General features: G+C 37.1%; 1 protein-coding gene across 1 annotated transcript; it reads right to left on the bottom strand.

The window, feature by feature from the left end:
- Positions 1-7,037: 7,037 nt before the first annotated feature.
- On the bottom strand, positions 7,038-13,144 carry LOC123655094 (acetylcholine receptor subunit alpha-like). The gene is made up of 11 exons (XM_045590931.1): positions 13,081-13,144; positions 12,664-12,803; positions 12,209-12,253; positions 12,018-12,127; positions 11,044-11,224; positions 10,840-10,955; positions 10,113-10,418; positions 9,842-9,997; positions 8,025-8,065; positions 7,759-7,964; positions 7,038-7,383 (listed from the first exon to the last, which is right to left on the bottom strand). The coding sequence occupies exons 1-11, from the start codon at positions 13,142-13,144 to the stop codon at positions 7,186-7,188; spliced, it is 1,563 nt and encodes a 520-aa protein (XP_045446887.1). The 3' UTR covers positions 7,038-7,185.
- Between the last annotated feature and the right edge of the window lie 4,464 nt (positions 13,145-17,608).

The raw sequence follows: 17,608 nt of genomic DNA on the forward strand, positions 1-17,608 counted from the left end.
GAATAAAGTGTCTGACGGACCATCATGCAATTTATGCAAACGCCATTTTGATTTCGCCTGTGCTGGCATCTCAGAGACCAATTTTCGTAAACTTGGGGAGCGAAGACCCGCTTGGCGCTGTTACGACTGCAAAAATGCCCAGTCTCCTGCATCAACATCTAAGAACAATCCCGAGATATCAGTGCGATTGGATGAAATGCAGGCTACCCTGGCTTACATCACGGAGCAACTTGTACCCTTGGCGTCACTTATTGAGGATGTAAAGACCATTAAGATTGAAATATCGAATCTAAAGAGCTCAGTTGAATTTGCTCACGAAACTGCAAGCCAATTATCGGTGACAGTGAAGTCCCTGGAGTCCAGGATTTCGCAGGTCGAGGAACATACCAGTTTGGTTCATACTTTGGGAGCAGACCTAAATAAGCTTAAAGAAGATCTACAGGATAAGGAGCAATGGGCGCGGGCCAATAATGTGGAAATAAAAGGGGTTCCATTCAAGAAGTCTGAGAACTTATACAATATTGTGGACCATATCAGCAAAGTTATCCAGTGCCACATACGTAAAGAAGATATTAATTATATTGCCAGGGTCCCCAGTCTCAAAGCAGAGTCACAAAAGTCCATAATTATGGCGCTCAACAATCGCTACTGCAAGGAAGAGTTTGTAGCAGCCGCGCGTAAACATAAGGAACTCACAGCTTCACAACTGGGATACGCTGATGAAGGTCATGTTTACATCAACGACCATCTCACGTTATTCAATAAAACTCTTCTTAAGAAGGCGAAGGATCTGGCAAAGGCAAAAAACTTCAAATATGTGTGGATAAAACATTGCAAGATTCTGGCCCGGAAATCCGATACATCACCGACCTTCCGCATAAAATCAGAAAAAGATCTCCTAAAGTTTTCATAAAATTGATAAAGTGCCTATATTTTAGTTTGCTAGTTGCTTGTACGACATACCGCTCATGTTTATATTTCGACTTGCATGAATATTGTGATTGTTGCGCCCGCGAATTGGGAAGCCCTGACTTTTTTGTATTGCTTATCGCTATTACTCACTACCTGCTTGCGGCGGTCATTAGTGAATACACTTCTGTTAATAGCTGCCGTAACTGCGTGTGGTTAGAGTTCATATTTCTCTGCACCTCGCTTGTACCGGTGGAGCGTATTTTAGACTCATATTTTATTTTTATTTTTAAAATATTGCTCGATGTTTACGTGTTGTTTATACCTACTGGATATTGCTATTCTCGCCTATTTAACTTTGCTTTTACCGTCGTTTTGTTATTCACTCTGCTTGCGAACCGCTTTAGTAGAATAATAATGCTGCTTTGTAGTCGTGATTGTTGTGAATTCCAGACCAAACTCCAGACCAATATTATATCCAATGTAATGATTACATGCTATAAAATACGCTATTAACATTTTTTATCAAAATGCCCGGGGGTTGCGCACGAAAATAAGCTTATTTAAGAGAAATGTAGCCTTAAACTGTTTTGATATCATATCAATAACGGAGACTTGGCTTTTGGATGGCATTAGTAATAGTGAACTTTTCGACGAGCGATATATGGTGTGGCGACGCGACCGCGACTACCGCTCCACCGGGCAGCGGTACGGCGGCGGCGTGCTGGTGGCTGTGCGCCGCGAGCTCGCCGCCGCCGGCCGCCCGGCCTGGTGTTCCTCCGCTGAAGATATATGGGTCTCCGTGACACTCCGCACCAAAGGTGGCCTTCTTACATTGCACATTTGCACTATTTATTTATGTAAGGAGGAAGGCGGCCACTCAATGAATACGCAACTCGATAACTTCGCGAGTAAGCTTGGGGATAACTTTTACTCCGCACCCAATGACATATTTATGGTCTTAGGGGATTTTAATATGCCAAATATCACCTGGAATTTAATGGAAAGCGGTCAATTGGGGCCTTTGGGTGTTTTTAATGAAAGTCAGGCTAACTTTTTAGATATAATAAATGAATGTAATCTCGACCAATACAATAACATACGAAATATCAATGATAGACTACTGGATCTTGTCTTTTGCAATAACCATGTTAATGTACTGCCCAGTGACCACCCCCTTGTCTCGGAGGATCCACACCATAGATCAATTTTCGTCGAATTAAACTTAGACATGCCTAGTTTTCTTTCTGTCAATAAGCGAACTTTGTTTAATTACAAAGAAGGAAATTATGTAGAAATTAATTCAAAATTGTCAAGAATAGATTGGAATGTTTTATTATCGAGCGGTTCTATTGACGACTGTGTTCATAGTTTTTATCGTGTTCTGGCCAATGTTCGTGACGAATTTATACCTCATAAAATTATCTGTAGTAGTTCTTTTCCTTTTTGGTACAACGCTGCCTTGAAAAAAGTTTTAAAAGAAAAATTCAAATATTTTAAAAAATATAAAAAATATGGTAACCAGTACGATTACGAAACTTATTCATTTCTAAGAGAACGAGCCATAAGACTGGAAGGTCAGTGTTATCAGTCCTACATATATAAAGTAGAAAACTCAATTATAAATAACCCCCGCCTTTTCTGGTCTTACACAAAGTCGCTAAATGGGCCCTCCCGGGCGCTACCATCTGTGATGACATATGAGGATCAATCAGGAGATACTGGACAATCAGTGTGTAATTTATTTGCAGAATATTTTCAATCTAATTTTCTCGTTTCCAACACTAACAGCTGTACACCTTATCTTGATAATCAGTGCCAAAATAATTTTGGTGTTGGTGATATAAATATTGATCCAAAGGAGGTTGAAATATTGCTGAGAATTACTGACGTGAACAAGGGCTCTGGGCCAGATGGTATAACCCCTTTTTTTATAAGGCAGTGCGTAGATAGCCTGGTTACGCCTCTATGCATTATTTTCAAGCGTTCCTTAAGAGAAGGTATAGTGCCAAAGACCTGGAAATCTGCATTTGTCACGCCCGTACATAAAAGTGGTGACCGTTCTAATGTGAAAAATTATAGGCCTATATCTAAGTTATGTGTCTTTGCCAAAATATTCGAGAAGGTTGTTTACCGTCAGGTCTATGCTGCACTGCAGTCTTCTTTTACTCCAGAACAACACGGTTTCTTAAGACAGAGATCGACGGTGTCCAACCTTTTAGTTTTTAATGAATACACCTCTTCAAAAATGGACGCAGGGCTACAGGTCGATTGCATTTTTACTGATTTCAGTAAAGCTTTTGACCGTATAGATCACCTGTTGCTCCTCGAGAAACTGTATAAAGCCGGTATACATGGCAATTTATTTAGATGGTTTACTTCTTATATCAGTAATAGATCCCAGGCGGTTGCAATAAATGGTTTTACGTCTTCGTGGCTATCGATTCATTCTGGCGTGCCTCAAGGCTCTTTGTTAGGGCCTTTGCTTTTCGTCATATTTATTAACGACATCGCTTTATGTTTCAAATCTGCCAAAGTTTTATTATATGCAGACGACACTAAGATTTTTATGGCCACTAACAGTTCTGGTGACTGTGATCGCCTCCAGTCTGATCTTAACAATTTTGTGCAGTATTGTACTCAAAACAAGCTCGATTTGAATGTTTCCAAGTGTTTTGCTATGACTTTTTCTCGAAAATATAACACTATAAATTATCTGTATAAAATCAACAATAAGTCGCTTAACAAAGTTACATCTATGAAGGACTTGGGGCTCATTCAAGATTCTAAACTTTTATTTGATAGGCACATTGATTACACAGTAAAAAAGGCCTCCAAGGCTCTTGGTTTCATTATAAGGTCTACTCATGAATTTAAATCTATTAAATCGATTAAAGTACTTTATTGTGCTTACGTGCGCAGTATCCTTGAGTATGCTTCTATGGTCTGGAGTCCACAATATAACGTGTATATTTCCCGTATTGAGTCGGTACAGAGAAGGTTCTTGAGGTATCTACAATACAAGTGCGAGCAATCGGATCGCGGTTATGAGGCGAGATGCAACAGATACCACTTCTTACCCTTGGAAAAGAGACGGCAACTTTTTGATATTACATATCTCTTAAAAATTGTCAATGGCACCATTGATTGCCCTGCTTTGCTGGAAAAAGTTAGCATCTGGGTTCCTCGCAGATTACCAACTAGACGTACCCAACCGCTAGCAATTCCTAAAGTTAGTACTAATTACCGCCGCAATTCATTTATTATTCGAGCGAGTGAACTTTTTAACAAACTGTCAATGAATTGTGACGAATTAGAATTATTCTGTACTAAGCCTCAGAACGTGAGTAGATTATTTGCTTTGGAGTTCTTTGGCCCCCGCGTCGAGGGTGCAACAAATTCTTAAATACATTCATTCCTCATCTTCAGGGGTTTTTGTTTTGTTTTGTTTTTGTTTTGTTTGTAGCTTTATTGTCATTGTTTCATGGTCTCATCATTTAAATAACCATATGCGAATACCTGTAAATGGCTTAGTTGAAATGTACATTTTGTACTCATTTAATGTCTTATGTGCTGTTGGTGTTCCAAATAGAATAAAATAAAATAAAAAAATAAAATACTGTAAACTTGCCATATTCTGTATACGACCTTATGCGCTGGAGGTGTCGATATATACCATAGCGAAGTTTTCTGAAGACCTTTTTAACCGACTTCAAAAAAAGGAGGAGGTTACTCAATTCGACCGTATATATATATATTTAACCGACTTCCAAAAAAGGAGGAGGTTCTCAATTCGACTGTATTTTTTTTTTTTTTTTTTATGTATGTTACATCAGAACTTTTGACCGGGTAGACCGATTTCGACAAATTTTGTTTTAATCGAAAGGTGGTGTGTGCCAATTGGTTCCATTTAAATTTATTTGAGATCTAACAACTACTTTTCGAGTTATATCTAATAATGCGTTTTTACTTGACGCTTTTTTCGTCGACCTACGTTGTATTATACCACATAACTTTCTACTGGATATACCGATTTTGATAAAAAAATTTTTGTTGGAAAGGGGATATCCCTAGTTTGGTACCGTGATAAGGAAACTAGGATCTGATGATGGGATGCCAGAGAAATCGAGGGAAACTCTCGAAAATCCGTAATAACTTTTTACTGGGTGTACCGATTTTGATAATTTTTAATTTAATCGAAAGCTGATGTTTATCATGTGATCACATATAAATTTTGTCGAGATCTGATAACTACTTTTTGAGTAATCTTTGATAACGCGTAGTTGCTTGACTATTTTTTCGTCGATCTACGTTGTATTACTTGTCGATGTAATTGAAGTCGGTTTTTTTTCGTTTGCGAGCAAACACAATTATTTTATGTATGTTCGGAGATAACTTCTTCGTTTATGAACCGATTTTGATAATTCTTTTTTTATTGGAAAGGAAATATTTATAGTTTGGTACCATGATAAGAAAACCAGGATCTGATGATGGGATCCCAGAGAAATCGAAGGAAACTTTCAAAAATTGTAAGGGTGACTAGTAAATTTAATCATGTTTTCATTAAGTACTATAAAGCACTACTATTTAATAAAGGTCTGGAGTCGATCTGATGATGGAGAAGAAAGATAGTCGAGGGAACTCTTCAACAATTTATAGCAATTACCTGGTTTTTGAACTTAATTCGTTTTTATTGATGAGAACTTTGCACCTGTATGAGTTATAAGTGCCATTACAGTCTGATGATGGAGACAAAAGATAGTCGAGGGAACTCTTTAACGCTTTATAGCAATTACCTGCTGTTTGAACTTAATTCGTTTCTATTGATGAGAACTTTGCATATATATGAGTTATAAGTGCCATTACAGTCTGATGATGAAGACGAAAGATAGTCGAGGGAACTTTTCAACGATTTATAGCAATTACCTGCTGTGTGATCATCAGATGATTCATCAGACGACACAGATTCTGTGTCGCAGGACCAGATTTGATGATGGAGCCCATAAACACTCGAGGGAATTTCTCAACAATTTACAGCAGTTACCTTTTGCTGTTTGACGACCGCTTTGATATAATGGTGCATGTGCCGTGTCGGCGGCGCCTAAACACCGACGGTCGCGGGTTCTATTCCAGCTCGGAGTGGATATTTATGTTTATATAAATATTTATTTTTGGTCTAGTTGTTAATTCTTGTGGTTCTCCCAACCTAGCCTCGGAGAACACGCTAGGCTGTCAGTCCCGGTTGTTATTACGTACACCTGATAGCGAACTTTACTCATAGTATGTCGACGCGTTAGCGCAGCGGTCACAGCACCGGCTGTTGCGCTGGCGTTAGTGGTTACAATCCCCGCGCACGACAGACATATTTTGTATTGGCCGTATAGATGTTTGTCATGATCTGGGTGTTTGTGCTTGTGTATTATGTATGTTTCCGGACCCCCGACGCAAGAGAAAAAGCATCCTTGTTAGGTCTACCCATCACTAAAAATTGTAAAATAAAATAATTTTTAACAAAAAAAAACTTACTTCAAAAAGGAAACTAAAAAGTGAAAAATATATTTACTTAGTACAAAGTAATTCGTATTTTGATTTAGTTAATCAGAAATGATTAAATAAATATTTTATAATTTTGAAGTTGGTGCCAAGTAAATACTACAACAACCTGGCTACAATAACAAATACAAACAACACACACAAACACAAACAAGTACAAAAAATATTATTAGATATGTCAAAACAATAACAGAATAATAACAGTATTCAACCTAATAGTCAATGAAACAAATTATGAAAGAAAACTGAATACAACTTACGAGAAGATACTAGAGTAGTTATTGTTTTACTATATATATATATATATATATATATATATATATTTAAAGGAATATATTCCTTTGAGTTTGTGTATTTTTATAGTACTTTTTTATAGGAGTAGTAATATGTATTGTTTTAAAAAGAGATTTTTAACATTCCACAACAGTCACATATAAAATAAATATTTAATTTTAATTTTATGTATAGGAATTGGTAAATAAGTTTAAATGTCGTTTCTTTGTTTTTTTTCAGAGCAACACATTGTATAACTTATTAAAAATAATAATGAATAGTTGGAACAATAAAAGGCAAACTGTAAACAAACGAGTTTATTTCGTCTCTATCAAAAGAAATTCGACTTATCTTCGTTCACGTTATTTCGTCGTATAAACTATTATTTATATAATATAATTTTATTTACAACAATGCGGAGCGCTAGGGCGGCGCTTAGGTTGGCCGGGCTCAGCGCGGCGGCGGCGGGCGCGGCTTGGCGGTGGCGTACGCGATCTCGGAGAGGCGCACGTCGATGGGCGCGCGCTCGTCGTACAGCGTGGGCGCCTGCAGGATGATGCCGGCCGAGCCCACCAGCACGGCCAGCGTGAAGATCCACAGGAACAGCCGGTCCAGCACCATGGCCACGTACTTCCAGTCCTCCTTCACCTGACCGGAAACGTTTACTGTTACGTGTATCGTTTATTTTATAAATTAATACAAAACTAATTTTCTTTTTCTTAGTATTTATAGTAAATAATAATAAATAAGTATATCTTTATTTAAAGTAACAAATGACGCTTAGCACATTTTTTACACTGAATAGTATTTACAATTTATAGAACAAAAACAAATAAAAATTAAGCGTTACAATAAAATAATAATATTTTTTGTCTTTTTATCATTTATTCTGTCAGTTGGTTATTCACAGGCATTCAAAATTGGAATAACAGTGACGTAGGTACATGTGAAAACGAAAAATTACTTTACTGTTTTTGGTCTTGTAGTTTAATCCGTGGTAAATTTTCGGAATAGTTTGCTCACCCTAGTGGACTCCTCCTCTTTTCGAGTCTGGTCAGCGATGTAGTTGATACCGTCGATAGCTTTGTGCAGCTCGGGACAGCGATGCCACCGCCGCAGCGAGTCGCACAACGCTGGGGCGTCGTGCAGGCGGCAGGCGACGGGCGACGGCGAGCGCTCGTCGCCCGCGCTTGCCGGGCCCAGCCCGGCCGGCCCCAGCCCGGCCGGCCCTAGCCCCGCCGATCCCAGCCCCGCTGGCCCTAGCCCCGCCGATCCTAGCCCCGCTGGACCCACTATGGGCGACCAGCCCTCGCTCGTCACTAATCCCGCACTGAAACATACCATTGCTTTAGCTTTAGACGATCTGTTAGCACAGCAGCCACACCGACTGTTGCACTAGCGGTCGCGGTTTCGAGGATCAAAATCGATGTGCGGCACGTGGCATGTGTATTGTGTTTCCGGACTCCCGACACAGGAGAGTCCTACTGGGCGTCGTTAAGTGTGAGCTGTTTATTTATTATTTATTTATTTATTGCTCATTTTAATCTTGCGCGGATATAAATAAAGAAATAAATAAATTATGTAAAACATACATAAATGGTCTGTTCCTAAAATAAGCAATATAATATAATGCTTGTATTTTAGGTAACAGTCGGCTAAAAGATCTACATGTTTTTACGATAAATATATTTTAATAATATTCACATAAATAAATATAAATATCACACCCTGAAACGTTGCGGGAATCGAACCCACACCCTCCGGAGCAGAGAGCAGGGTCGTTGTAAACTGTACCAACGGGCTAGTCAAATATTTACTAATAGTTATGTATCTATTAGGTTGGGAAAAAGTTTCTTCGTATTTTATATAGAAATTTAAACTAAGATTTTACAAAATTTATTAACCATAGTACATATGTATATATACCATTTCATTCGATAACTTAATGCCCTCTCGTTGGTAGTTACAGAATGCCATTGCTTTAGAAATTTTTGGATTTCTCATTAAAAGCCGGGACAAGTAGTTTTAACAGTCCTCTCTTGAAGTTAACTTTACACTAGCTAAGGAATTCTGAAGAGACCGAAACAGATGGAAATCTGAAGCTGCAATAATGGGCTATATGGTGGATACTTTAAGACTTCCCAGTCAGACTCTCTCAATTTTTGTTGAGTGGCTAAGATCTTATGTGGTCGGGAGTGATGTTCAATTCTGGCTGCTTTTACTCAATTCCTTGTTTAAGTCTCATTGGCTGTTTACACGGAAATCCAAATCAATGGTTTTGCCCGGCGGTAAATAATGAATTGTGCCCTTCCAACTCCACCATACTCTCAACATTACCGTACTGTGTGTCATCCCGGGTTTGCTATAGTCTGTACAACTTGACCGAACTTTGACTACGATATCTTACATTACACATTGAATTTTACATTCTTATCGTAGGTGATCCACTTTTCGTCACCTAAAATGTGGTTCGATATTATTAAGGCTTAAGAGAGAATCGCAAATGAGTACATGGTCCATTAGGTTTCCTTCATTGAGTGTATGTATGTGGCACCCATATGTCTAGCTTGTTTGTATAGCCAACCTTTTTCTATTGGATCAAAATTGTTTTATGGTAAATTCTCAGATCTTCAGCTAAATCGTAACTACTCAAATGTAGATCTAGCTCTGGTTTTTCAAACATAGTTTATCCGTTACTGAGCGACCAGAGCGAAATGCATCTTTGACATCAAAATATCCTGACTGAAAACGCTTAAACTAATTTTGTGCTACTCTTACTGACTACACTACACGCATAAACGTCACAAATTATTTTTGGTGGCTTAAGTCGCATTTTGAATATCGAATTTCTTTGTTGGATTTGACACCCATTTTGGTGGACAGAAAAATAAATGAAAATAAACTGAACTGTTTTTTATTTTTTAATTTCATTTTAAAAATAGCACCTTTTCATTGCATCAAAACCAGCCAGTTACAAAGAATATAAACAAAAAGATACTATTGCAACTTTTTACTACAAAATACGAAAATACGTTTTCCCGACCTATAACAATATGTGAGTAGACTTAAGATGAAAATTCCCGTTTTAGTACAATGTTAAACGTACAAGCGACTTCGATGTGGATCTAGACGATAGTGTGGACGACGCATGACAAGAAGACGCGGCAGAACGTGGATGAACACGCGGCGCACCCATGGAGCCATTGTGTGTGTTTGAGGAGACCGAAAGTGGACGTTTAGCACCACAACTGTTACGCAGATACTGAAAATATAACAATAAAACGTGTTTTATATAATTAATTTTTTTCTTACTTCATATTTCAGTTCCATAAACTAATTACAGCTTAGATTTAACGATATAATACAAAGAAGCTTACCTAAACGTATCAAGTATCATAGTAAAAAGCACAAATTTGCCAAGCAGCGGTACGACGAGTGAGGTAGGCGGTATAATTTCAGCGAGCAGCAGGAAGAACACGGTGAGCGACAGCAGGATGGAGATGGAGAGCGACACCTTCTCGCCGCTGTCGGACGGCAGGTAGAACACCAGCACCGTGAGGAACGAGATGCCCATGCAGGGGATGATCAGGTTCACCGTGTAGAACAGCGTCTTGCGCCGCATGGTGATGTTGAATGTTATATCCAGGTACGGCTCGTCGCAGCACGTGTAGAATTTCTCATTTCTGAAATCATATTCACTTTAAATTGAGGTAGGGCACAGCACGAAATTGCCTGCTCAAAACATGGGGCAGCCCGACTGGGGTAGTACCTCGACCTTACAGAAGACCACAGCTAAATAGCAATGCTCTCAAGCAGTGTTGTATTCCTGTGGTGAGTAAGATGCTCCTGGAGGGAATTGAGTATAGGGTCGGCAACACGCTTAAAATGCTTCTGGTTTTGCAGACGTCTATAAGCTACGGTAATCGCTTACCATTAGGTGATCCGTACGCTAGCTTGCCGACTTAGTGATATAAAAATAATCTTTTCTTAACTTTTGCAGGAACAAGTTGCATGCCTCGTCACAAATCTAAATTTTGCTATTTATTACTTTTACAATGTATAAAATAAATTAATTTTATTAATTATATTTATATTAATGCTAACCTAACAGCAGGCACCTCGAGGATGTCCCACTCCACAGATGTATAAAATTCGCTAAGGTCGACGCCTAGTTCCACTATGTTAGTACCGCGTGCCTCGTCGATATGCCGTAAATCCACCTGAAAATGAGTCATACATAATACATTTTCTGTTTTACTAAACTAAAATTCGAATAACTTTTTTGATGTCTCACAAACGTAATTTAACCTGAAATCCGTCGTACGTCCAGGAACCAAACTTCATAATGCACGTCTGCTGGTCGAAGGGAAAGTACTCGACGTCAATCTCGCAGGAAGACTTGTAGATGGCGGGAGGGCGCCACTCTACGCGGCCCGTGTAGTTCAGCGTCGCCTTTGTAGCCAGTGTCACCTCAAAGTTACCATCGGCACTGAAAATTTGTAACGTAGTATAATATGGTTTCAATTAATGTAATATAATTGTGTTTGCTGACAAACGAAAAAAAATCGACTTCAATTACATCGACAAGTAATACAACGTAGGTAAAGGAAAAAATAGTCAATACGCGCTATCAAAGGTTACTCAAAAAGTTGTAATCAGATCTCAATGAAATTTAAACGTGACCGCACGTTAAACATGGGCTTTCGATTAAATGAAAAATCGTCAAAATCGGTACACCCAATAAAAAGTTATGCGGATTTTCGAGGGTTTTCCCCGATTTCTCTGGAATCCCATCATCAGATCCTGGTTTTCTTATCATGGTACATGGACACTTAGGATATCACCTTTCCAACAAAAAATATATACATACATATATACATATATATATATACATATATATATATATATATATATATATATATATATATATATATATATATATATATATATATATACGGTCGAATTGAATAACCTGCTCCTTTTTTGAAGTCGGTTAAAAAGTTTTCATATTTTAAAGTATAAATGTGACCGCCGAAACTGGTTTTTTATGTCTGTTTTCCTGTGTCTGTCTATATATGTATCTTGGCCGTACGTTGCACCAAAACAAGTGAACAAATTTGATCGAAACTTCGATTCTATTTAAATTCATGCTATGAGCTAGGAAACTGAATACTTCTGATCCCGAAATTATTTACGACTTCCTTGAATTCAAAGGAAACACGATGTGATGTCGCGAATGAAATCGCAAGAACAGGTAGTGTGTAAAAAAAATAAGCACCTACTTGTTATATAACACTATGTCTGGTCGCCAGATGTGGTCGGATGGCACGTGGAGCATCTCCACGCCACCGTACTCACGCGGCTCCCACGATAGCTTGTAATCGTACCAACTCTGCAATGCATTTTTTTTTTAATTTTAAATAAAGCAAAATGTTTTTATATATAATAAGTTATTTAAATCTTTTTTACTCACTTGTTCCACCCATAAATTTGTTGTCATAATTTGATTCTTCAGATTCTGAAATGAACAAGCATAATTCAATGTATGAATTCACTATAACTTGAATTTCCTTTCATTTATGCTTATGGGAGCTATGTTTATACAAGTATGACGTGTTTATTGTTTGATTTTATGTTTAAAATAATAGTTTAGTTCGGTCGATGGTGGCGACATAAATTATCACACATTTAGTGACTCAGTTAAAGAAAAAGTCTGTATGTCAGCCCCGACGCATAACTGGAGTTTACTCCTTCAGATCGACTGTCTAAATAGGCACAAAACGTAACGAAGTCATTCGTATAGTAGATTTTACTCCTCATATTTTTTTCATAACTTATTTGAAAATAGATTCTTAAGGAGTAAACTCCGAAAATGTCTATATGATCACGAAAGAACGCCAAGAAGCCGGCCGGCCGGCCACTACTCACAACATCAATTAGCTGGCTGAGCTTGAGCTTGATGCGCACGGTGAGCGCGTCGCTCACGTTGAGCACGGGCCGCACTAGCTTGTTGTAGTTGCTGAGCAGGTCGTCGTACAGCCGCTTCGCGTCCGGGTTTCCAGCACACCCTGGGCACACAAGCGGTCTGTTAGCGCGGAGCTGGGAGTGTAGGGGTTGCGGGATGAGTGTTTTAAGATTCAGCGCCGCAGGCCAATAAAGTTTGCCACCCAAAAATTAAGGGAAAAGGGCACAAGCAGCGTGTAATGTATGGGACGGGACTTTTCGAAAAAAAAAAATGATAATCTTTTCACATCGCTAGTACGTGTGCTCGGTTTGTGCCACCCCTCGCAGAATGTCACCCCAACCATGGCCCGTCGGCTCTAAGGTAAACACGCTCAAGGGTACCGGCGAGCAGCAGCGCCAGCAGCAGCAGTCGCGCCGCGCGGGCGGGCAGAGCGCGTGCGCGCATCGCGGCGCGCACATGGCGTCAGTGCATCGCGCGCGTCGCGCCCCCGCCCGCTACCCCGCGCCGTCTGCGCCGCCGCGTCCTGGGGACAATAGACGTTGTCTTTGTTCAAACTCGATTAGTTTCATAAAAGTCTTAAGTAGTCGAAAATTTATATAATAAAATAGTCTTCATAATGATTACAGTAAAAAACAACGATTTGTTAATACATCAAATCTTTGAATTCTCAAGCATATATAAAGTTATATATAAAGCTTGGGAAAAGTCACAAAATGCTAGTGGTGTATTCTGTGATTTACCAAAGACGTTTCATTGTGCTCTAAATTATAAACATATATTTATATTTATATATATAAATGATCTGCCATTTTATGTTAAGGATATTTGTGATACATTGCAATCTGCTTATTTTATAAAAAAAAAAATTATTCACGGCGCTTATGATCTTGGAGCTCGAGTCTCCTTGCGAGATGTTTTTTATAACAAAAAATGTTAAAAATTACTGCACACCATATTTATAACAATATTAATAATTCGTACGATTTGTTTTTAACCGACTTCCAAAAAAGGAGGAGATTCTCAATTCGACTATATTTTTTTTAATCGAAAGGTGGTGTGTGTCAATTGGTCCCATTTAAATTTATTTGAGATCTAACAACTACTTTTCGAGTTATATCTAATAATGTGTTTTTACTTGACGCTTTTTTCGTCGACCTACGTTGTATTATAACCGCATAACTTTCTACTGGATATACCGATTTTGATAATTCTTTTATAGTTGGAAAGGAAATATCCCTAGTTTAGTACCATGATAAGGAAACCAGGATCTGATGGTGGGATCTCAGAGAAATCGAGGGGAACTCGTGAAAATCCGCAATAACTTTTTACTGGGTGTACCGATTTTAATAATTTTTAATTTAATCGAAAGCTGATGTTTGTCATGTGGTCGCATACAAATTTTATTGAGATCTGATTATTACTTTTTGAGTAATCTTTGATAAAGCGTAGTTACTTGACTATTTTTTCGTCGATCTACGTTGTATTAGTCGTCGATGTAATTGAAGTCGTTTTTTTTCGTTTGCGAGCAAACACAATTATTGTGTTATCCACATATTTGAGAATTCTAAACAATTTGTAATATCACATCAACAATTGACCGTTCCAGCGGTAACATAATAATAATATTATAAATTAGCTGTGCCACGCGGTATTACCCGCGTAAATTCCAATCCCGTGGGGATGTCGGGATAAAAAGAAATTGCACTAATCACAGTGTAAACACACGAAATAATGACAAAATTGTAGCTCCAAGTTTTCAACTGCGCAAAGTAAACGCCTCTTTTTTAACTGACTTCCAAAAAAGGAGGAGGTTCTCAATTCGATTGCATTTTTTTATGTGTTACTTCAGAGCTTTCGAACGGGAGGACCGATTTCGATAAAAAAAAATTTAATCGAAAGGTGGTGAGTGTCATTTGATCCCATTTAAATTTATTTGAGATCTAACAACTACTTTTTGAGTTATATCTAATGATACGTTTTTACTTGACTATTTTTTCGTTGACCTACGCTGTCCTACACCATATATGTAACTTGTTACTGGGTGTACCGATTTTGATGATTTTTAATTTAATCGAAAGCTTATATTTATCATATGGTCAAATTTAAATTTCATTGAGATCTGATAACAACTTTTTGAGTAATCTTTGATAACGCGTATTTACTTGACTATTTTTTCGTTTACCTAAGTTGTATTACCTACTTGTCGATGTAATTTAAGCCGGTTTTTTTTTGTTTGAGAGCAAATATAATTATTGTCAATTACCTTTATCCTATAGTTACTATTAAGTATATAAAAATAAAACATATTACTTTTGAAACACTTACAAAAACAAAACTTACTATACTTGCTTACATGCTTGTCATGTCAAATCACACGTCTTCAAATACAAGGTATATTTTTTTGTAAACCACATGTGCGAAAAAAATGTCATACACTATAATGCAATCTTAAATTTATGTGTGATTAGAGAATCGTAAATAGTAAATCTGGAACTGTACTATTAAAATTTCGCAACTTATGTTACTAATGTTTATGTAGTACCTAGATAGTATAAAAATATTGGTAATCAGCGAGTGACAACAATTTACGATTGAGATTGCGTATGTCACTCGCTATTTGTAAATAAAAAATGTTTTTAGATTGTTAAAAGATAGTGGCGAATCAGATTTTGCGGTTCTTAGAATTCCGTCCAAACAGCGAACACTCGAGTAAAAAGGCACGAGAGTGGAAGCTCGGAAGTTTGAAGTACTCGCTGATAAGAGACACTAAGGTGCACTTATAGCTGCGCCAAAATTAAAGTTCTATTTTTATTACAACAAAAAATTGTCGAACTATTTTAGAAGGTAAAGTAATAAACTCGATGAGACAGCAGTGAGGGACATTATAATATCATTACCTGGCGAGACAACTCGGTCTTTACGACGTCAACACATCTTTTACGAGACAAGATATTTGCATTAATAATTACTTTATCATTACTCCATTTACGCTTTTATGATTTCAAAGCTTAAGTATGGAAACAAAACTAATTTGTTATATTAAGGTGTTGCGTTTAAGAATATTGGCAACACAAAAATTAATTGTGCTAATTAATATTTTATTTATATATTCGGTATTTAAGTCAAAAGAATTTCTTTGTTCGTTAATTGATCCTATCAAATCCAGTTAGTAAATATAATCGTCTTTGAATTTTATACCTAAGTATATTATGTTAACCGATCTCCTTTCAGCGTTAAGTGCGTGGGTAGCAGGTATTTTTGCAAAATTATTAAGTTAGCTGATGCCGGAAACAAACAAGGAAGACTTTTAATAAAAATTGCATGCAAAATAAAATGTAGTAGTAAATAAAATAATAATTAAAAAAAAAAAAAAAAACCCGCCTGCGTGAAGAACAACTAATAGAAAATCAACTGAAAAAGCTGGAACAAGATAAACACTCGAAACTTTATGCAACGTCGTACATAACATGCAGTCGAAGACATGCACAAAGAGAGAATGATTTGACTTATCCTTCAATTTCATGCCTCCGACTGCACGTTGATTTCACGATTTCATCTACGACGTTGCATAAAGTTTCTAAGGACTACCGTATTAATATATTTTAAATGTACAGCACAAAATGTTTGATATTGTTTCTATTTATTTCGCTGACTTTGTGTGCATATTGAATGTTTATCTTATTCCAGCTTTTTCAGTTGATTTTCTAATAGTTGTTCTTCACGCAGGCGGGTTTTTTGTTTTTTTTTTTAATTATTATTTTATTTATGTCTTTTTAGACAGACAAATTACGTAATCGGTTCAATTCATTAAAACAGTTTACATCATGTGGTTGATTAAGTAATTTTTTAGGGTCAAGAGAACTGATAGCAAGCCTGGAGAAAGCTCAAAGCAACGTAAGCCTGACCTTTAGCAAATAGGTGACTGCTTAAGTCAACAACTATTAGTTTTAATATAATGAAATTATTATTAAAATTATTTGTTTGTATTTGGTATTATGTATTTGTTATTGATTTTATTAATGTAATTGTAAATTGGTGTGACATTTATTAATTTTTATTTGTAATTTTAATGCTATGTTTTTTTTAACCATTGTATTTTATTAGAAAGGCTACACCCCGAAGTTGATCGTCACCTAGGAGGCGAGTTTGGCATGGCATAGGCGTGGGAAAGAGCAAAGTCCACATTTTTTAAACTTTAATATTGTATTTATTTATTAGTATTACGGTAATAATTATCATGATATACCTTTTTAAAATCCTTGTATTGTGCCCTTCAATTTGATACCCATATTGACTACAATATGGGTATCAAATTGAAGTTCGAGAAAATTTTTTTTTTCATTAACTACAATGGCTTCGCGCAGCCGCCATGTTTGATTTTTTTTAATGTCACCTATCTAAAAACACTTGGGCAGCTAAGACGAACCTAACGATACCTCAATTATGTAAATCCGTTCAGTGGTTCTGGAAATATGAGGTAGTAAAGAATATTACATACAAACATACATACATACATACAAGATACGCGCGAAAAACATAACCCTTCCTTGGCAGTCGGGTAACAAAATGGTAAATGAACACGAATCAACAAATTTCATTACAAGACTAAATAAATTAGATGAAAACAAAACAAAAAGATCACTAACAATACAATCTCGTCTTATTTGTGTCACGCGTATATTCAATGCAAGTCTTCCACTCCGTCAACCTCACCACGACATGATAATATTAAAAGATGACAGAATAAGAAAGTATAGTTGGACAGGACGCATATAAGTATATACATAAGTGTGAAGCTTGAATTTTAAGGCCACTTTGTAAGGCAAAAAAACAAGGCCTAACGTATCACTTATACATATATTCACACACACGTACATATATAATAATATATAAGGAATGATATCATCA

This window comes from Melitaea cinxia, chromosome 7 (genome assembly GCF_905220565.1).
Source record: "Melitaea cinxia chromosome 7, ilMelCinx1.1, whole genome shotgun sequence".
Classification (NCBI taxonomy): domain Eukaryota; kingdom Metazoa; phylum Arthropoda; class Insecta; order Lepidoptera; family Nymphalidae; genus Melitaea; species Melitaea cinxia.